Source organism: Dama dama, chromosome 29, assembly GCF_033118175.1.
Source record: "Dama dama isolate Ldn47 chromosome 29, ASM3311817v1, whole genome shotgun sequence".
Taxonomy (NCBI): domain Eukaryota; kingdom Metazoa; phylum Chordata; class Mammalia; order Artiodactyla; family Cervidae; genus Dama; species Dama dama.
The window spans coordinates 16,932,320-16,938,807 of record NC_083709.1 but is presented as its reverse complement, the minus strand read 5'-3'; the positions used below and the strand labels follow the sequence as shown (position 1 = coordinate 16,938,807).

The 6,488-nt window shown below is 43.8% G+C and overlaps 1 protein-coding gene and 1 non-coding gene across 2 annotated transcripts; both read right to left on the bottom strand.

The window, feature by feature from the left end:
- Positions 1-1,792: 1,792 nt before the first annotated feature.
- On the bottom strand, positions 1,793-2,475 carry DEFB136 (defensin beta 136). The gene is made up of 2 exons (XM_061132113.1): positions 2,421-2,475; positions 1,793-1,965 (listed from the first exon to the last, which is right to left on the bottom strand). The coding sequence occupies exons 1-2, from the start codon at positions 2,473-2,475 to the stop codon at positions 1,793-1,795; spliced, it is 228 nt and encodes a 75-aa protein (XP_060988096.1).
- A 2,011-nt stretch (positions 2,476-4,486) lies between these two features.
- On the bottom strand, positions 4,487-4,629 carry LOC133049000 (small nucleolar RNA SNORA62/SNORA6 family). The gene has a single exon (XR_009691167.1). It is a non-coding gene; the product is annotated as a small nucleolar RNA SNORA62/SNORA6 family (small nucleolar RNA).
- Positions 4,630-6,488: the final 1,859 nt, after the last annotated feature.

Sequence of the window (6,488 nt, the reverse complement as noted above, 5' to 3'; positions counted from 1 at the left end):
CACTATTGCATTCATCTCACATACTAGTAAAGTAATGCTCAAAATTCTCCAAGCCAGGCTTCAATGGTATGTGAACCGTGAACTTCCAGATGTTCAAGCTGGTTTTAGAAAAGGCAGAGGAACCAGAGATCAAATTTCCAACATCCGCTGGATCATCAAGAAAGCAAGAGAGTTCCAGAAAAACATCTACTTCTGCTTTATTGACTATGCCAAAACCTTTGTGTGGATCATAACAAACTGTGGAAAATTCTTCAAGAGATGGGAATACCTGACCACCTGACCTGCCTCCTGAGAAATCTGTATGCAGGTCAGGAAGCAACAGTTAGAACTGGACATGGAACAAAAGACTGGTTCCAAATAGGGAAAGGAGTATGTCAAAGTTGTATATTGTCACCCTGCTTATTTAACTTATATGCAGAGTACATCATGTGAAATGCTGGGCTGGATGAAGCATAAGCTGGAATCAATATTGCCAGGAGAAATATCAATAACCTCAGATACCCAGGTGATATCACCCTTATGGCAGAAAGCAAAGAAGAACTAAGACGTCTCTTGATGAAAGTGAAAGAGGAGAGTGAAAAAGTTGGCTTAAAACTCAACATTCAGAAAACTAAGATCTTGGCATCTGGTCCCATTGCTTCATGGAAAATAGATGGGGAAACAATGGAAACAGTGAGAGACTTTATTTTTTTGGGCTCCAAAATCACTGCAGATGGTGACTGCAGTCATAAAATTAAAAGAGGCTTGCTCCTTGGAAGAAAAGTTATGACCGACTTGGACAGCATATTAAAAAGCAGAGACATTACTTTGCTGACCAAGGTCCATCCAGTCAAGGCTATGGTTTTTCCAGTAGTCACGTATGGATGTGAGAGTTGGACTATAAAGAAAGCTGAGCACCAAAGAATTGATGCTCTTGAACTGTGGTGTTGGAGAAGACTCTTGAGAGTCCCTTGGCCTGCAAGGAGATCCAACCAGTCCATCCTAAAGGAAATCAGTCCTGAATATTTATTGGAAGGATGGATGCTGAAGCTGAAACTCCAATACTTTGGCCACCTGACTCGAAGAACTGATTCATTGGAAAAGACCTTGATGCTGGGAAAGATTCAGGGCAGGAGGAGAAGGGGATGACTGAGGACGAGATGGTTGGATGGGATCACCAATGCAATGGACATGAGTTTGAGTAAGCGCCAGGAGTTGGTGATAGACAGGGAAGCCTGGTGTGCTGCAGTCCATGGGGTCACAAAGAGTTGGACACGACTGAGTGACTGAACTGACTGAAACCACTTAAAAATGGGACTGGCATGTGGTCAGCTATTGTTATTAAGGCTTGTGTGTATATGCTCAGTTGCTCCTCTGTCCATGCGAGTTTTCCAGGCAAGAATACTGGAGTGAGTTGCTATTTCCTACCACAGGAGATCTTCTTGACCCAGGGATAGAACCTGGGTTTTTGCAATTGGCAGGCAGATTTTTTTACCACTGTGCCACCTGGGAAGCCCATTATTAGCTTCATTGGATGTCTTATACTTGGGCCTGTAGTCATGTATTAATCAACTGATTTTGAATTAGATGTAGGGATTACTTATTGGAGATTGGAGGGCAGAAAAGAGAGTAGGAATGCATATTACCATAGTGCCCCTTTAAGAAAGCACACCTGGAATTTTGCCAGTAAATTGGTTAGACTCTGGCCCCCTTTTGTTACCCAGAGCCCAGTTAACCGTGCTTACACACAAATTGGAGATCTCATACTTGTAGCCATTTGTGTACCCTTTTAATTGCACACATGAGGTGAGGGTCATGGTAGCTTGGTCTGAGGGGGTTTATTAAACTTCAGTTCCACGCAGCAGGACAACACGTTGTGACAGAAGGCGACCCACTTCCACCCCAGCTTACAGCCGAAGCTACAGTCGCCACCGAGTTTGGTGCAGGTGCGGACTGTCGCGCCATTGTTGTTAAACAAACTGCTCCCTGAAGGAGAGAAAACACATGCGCACAAAGGAAAAATCAGTCTTCAAGGGCCTGGGGGAAATCTCAGGGCTGTCCTCTTTGTGGTGGTGAACGGCTTCTCAGTTTGGCGTTTTCCTTCTACACTCCGTCCTCTCATCTGCTGTTACATTTTGGCGAGGCCACTGAGTCCAGCGCTCATCAGAGGAAGCTGAGGGACACAGGATTGTAAATAGCTGGAGAGTGATCTATGCATATGGTGAAAAGGGCTCCCCTCTCTTAAGCTATGGCAGACTTTCAGGAGGTAGCAACAGATGGTCAGGGCAGGGGCTGAATAACACTCACACACCTCTTGCCTCTAGCAGCTCTGCTGACTGATCCCATGGTCTCCCTGCTGGGCTCACACCAACAGGGCTTTTCAAGTGCCTCAGTCCTCGGAAGACCCTCAGTTTTCATGACCCATACCCATCATTATTTACCTGAAGGCAATGAGATCACCAGGAGGAAGAGTAACCCAGAGAGACGGAGTCTCATAGTTGATGAGGACACAGAACTACAGCTCCCTGGGGGTGGTTATCTGGGAGGCTCCTTTATAGCGCTGGGCAAGGCTGGGTGGGGCTGGACACTGGCCTCATTCTATCTGGAGGGATACCCAGGGGAGACAGGCTTTTTCAGGATTACAGGAAAAGGAATCCCTGGGCCATTCTGTGCAACTTTCTCTTTTACAAATCATGGGAGAGGAAAGGACTTAGTCAAGGTAGAAGAAAGGGAGAGACCAGGCATCATCATGCTCAGGGCTGGGCACTATTCCTGTGTCACTTCAAATGGACACTGATGGGAAAATGGCAGGGAAATGTCTGCTTGTTCCTCCCATTCTTTGCAGTCCCACTGAAAACATGGGAGCCCAGAGAGGTGATGTGACAAAACACAGGCTTAATTGAAGGCCAGAAAGGATGTCAGCAAGAATTTACAGTGTTCCAAGAAGCAAAGAATCTCAGGGTGTCAACTGTTGGCCTGACCAAGAGTTAGGTAGGTGTTCAGACACAGTGAAGAAGGGAAAGCTTATTTGCCTGTTGGAGGCCGTGCTGCAGGGAACCTCACCCCCCAGAACAGTTCACTGAGCAACTTTGTTTTCTAGATGGCTGATGTAGAAAGTCAGCTGCACTTTGGGAACCAGTTCTGAGGAAGGTTTGTTTTCGGAGTGGGTGAGTTAGAATTCTCTCCTGGCCCCTGAGACCAGGAAGAGCTGGTTCAGGGTTGGTTGCCCTCTCTCAGGAGGTGAGCAGAACAACGCTTCCCTGGAGCTAGAGGGACGCGGTTCCCGGGAAGGGTCATTAGGTCTGCCTCCCTGGAGGGATGGTGGGACAGAAGAAGATGTGCACTTAGGCTTTATTCTTGCCCCCAAGCCAGGCTTGTACCCGAATGATCCAAGACTGTAGAATTCTGAGTCTGTAAAGTGGCAACAGAGCATAGTTTTATTGGTTACACTCTGTTTTGCTGTCACAGGCCTTTGGATGAATTATTTAGCATCTCTGAGTTTCAGCTTCCTCTTTTCTTTGTTTTTTCTTTTTCTCTTTCTTTCTTTCCCTCTTTTTTATTTGTAAGATTAAAAAAAACTGAGGTAGAGTTGCCGTACAATATTATGAAAGTTACAGGCATACAATATAGCGATTCACAGGTCCATTTCTAGTTATTATGAAATATTGGAAAAAAAATTGGCTAGATTTGCTGTGTTGTACAACATAGCCTTGTATCTGATTTTATACCTGTTTGTACCTTTTAATTCCCTGCCGCTATATTGCCCCTCTGCTCTTCCCTCTCCCCACTGGTAACCACTATATATATTCTATCTGTGAATCTGCTTTATTTTGTTATATTCATTAGTGTGTTGTATCTTTTTATAAAGATTCCACATATAAGTGATATCATACCATATTTGTCTTTCTCTCTCTTTTTTTTTAAAGAAACAGTTTATTTTCCATTTTGGTGGAAGTGTGTGGAAGAACAGCTTACGACCACTCCGTGGTGGTTCCTACCCATTCAGTGGCCTGAGGGTGGGAGCTGCAGACCAGTCTTCAGCGGAAGGCTGAGCACCGCAGTCTTCAGTGGGGAACCGCTGAATAGGCGCGGGAGGCACCCGCACACCCTCGGACCAGTCTGCCACCTCGGGCTGAGGAGCAGTGAGCTCTGGAGCTGCAGCAGTCCATTCTCCCTGAAACTCCTCCTTGGTCACAGCCTTCTCAGCTGCTGCCTGCTCTTCTTTTTCAATCTCTTCAGGATCTCTGTAGAAGTAGAGATCCGGCATGACCTCCCAAGGGTGTGCTCGGGAGATGGTGCCACGCATGCGCAGAACTTCCCGGGCGAGCATCCACATCAGACCCACTGAGTGCGCTCCCTTTTTAGGATCTCAGAGCAGGATACATCAACTGAGAAAACAGAAAAGTCAAGTACTGCCTGAAGAGTTAGGAATATTGAAGAGAATAAAAGCTATTTTTTAAATGTTTTAATCTCTCCTTAAATAAGCTCTCATTCCTTAAAATCATAGTTTTGTAGCAAGTATTATTATCCAACCCCACTCATTGGGCCAGAGACCCTTGTGGTGTTAGCGAAACACTTGCCCCTCGTGTAGCACACTACCTTTTTTTTTTTTCTTTCAGATAATCTTCCTTTTCTCTAAAAGTGCACTGTAAGAGGTTTTTTTTTGAGGATGAAATGAGCTAAGGCTTACAAAATGCATTGTGCTCTTTCCTTCTTCTCCTCTCCCTTATTCTTTATTAAGTTCTACCACTATAGCTGTGTTTCTCTTCTGTGGACCCTCTCCAAGAGACTTCTTAGTGAATGCAAGACATCACTGGGAAAGTTTTATTCTGGTTTACAACAATGGGTATGGTTGAGAACGTGGCTGTAGGTTGGAATGGGGATGGGAGAGAGATGGTGGGCTAGTGGACTAGAAGTACCGAGGTCAGTGCTAGTTCAGGGCTGAGGATTCCCTTGCAAGATCCCAGGAAAGGCTCCCAAGAGACCCTTCGGTGAGCATGTGATTCTGGCCCATAGAGCCCAGGCCATATGCTAACCATCTGCTATCATAGACATAGTGTAGACCATAGCTTAGACATAGACAAAGCATAGACACCTCATTCTTTCAGAGATGGGGAAAACAAGGCTCAGATGTGAATGGACTTGCACAAAGGAAGGAAGCAAGCTGGGGGCTGTGCTGGCATCAAATATTCAGCTGTCTTGATACTCAGTTCAGAACTCTGTCCTTCATATATTTTAAATTGTTCAATTGTGCTTTAGGGAAGATAGAAGTATGAACCTAACATTTTCTAAATACTTCTGAGTCCCTCCTACACACAGTTCTGGAAAAAAAACAGATCTAGCATGTGTCTGGGGATCAGCATATGTTCAGGACAAACCCTTTCCTTTCCATCCACAGATGTCCTATTAAATCACCATTCCAGCCTTGGGAAAGGAGTTTCTGCTAAGTGAGTTAAGTGTTCCCACCTTCTGCTTGAAGTCTTATTGAACAAAGCTGCCAGGGAAACAGAAACGGCTTCATTCTCTTCCATTTAGTATTGCTGTGTTGGTGCTTTCTTCCTTTATCTTAGTTTTCTAGAATTCTCCTGCTCACCTTACTATTGTCTTTGCCTTTGGAAAGAAAATGTCCACTGCACATCCTACTTAACCTCAATGAACTACCCAGTCAAACTGACTTATGCTTCCTTTTCACCTGTCTCATTTTACTAATCACACAGTTCCTGAATGCAGTGACTTCACTGTTTATTTTTCTGCATGGGCAAATTTATTTTCTCCCATGGTTTTTATTTTTAAATTTTATTATTAACATTATTATAACTACATTTTAAAAATTATTAAGCTTTTAAAATTATACTTTTCTTTTCCATTATTGTTTATTACAGGATATTGTATATAGCTCCCCATTCTATACAGTAGGACCTTGTTTATTATCCATCCTATAGGTAATAGTTTGCATCTGCTCATCCCAAACTCCCAATGTATCTCTTCCCTCCCTCTTGGCAATCACAATCTGTTCTATATGTCTGTAAATCTACAGACTCCATCTTTTTTAGAACAGTTTTAGGTTCACAGCTAAATTGAGTGGAAAGTTCAGACAGTTTCCTCCTGTCAACTACCCCTACCAGAGTGGTATGTTTGTTTCAAACGATGACCCCCCCCACGGTGACGTATATTATCACTCAAAACGTGTACTTTATGCTAAGGTTCACCTGTGGGATTTATGTTGTCAGCTTTGACAAATGTGTAACATTTCATCCTTCTTGTAGTATCATACAGAAACCTCACACCATCCTAAAAATCCTCTGTCCTCTGGCTGGCTCTTATTCTTAAACTTTTAACATAAAATATTGATAAAAGATGAAATTTAATACACATAAAGAAAAACACATCACAGACTTAGTGACTGAATATACAGCAAATACTGTGTAACCACCACTCAGATCAAGGAAACAAATGTTCTCCAGAACCAGGGACGGTCCCACGCTGTTGGTCCTTTAATGGACCGGAAC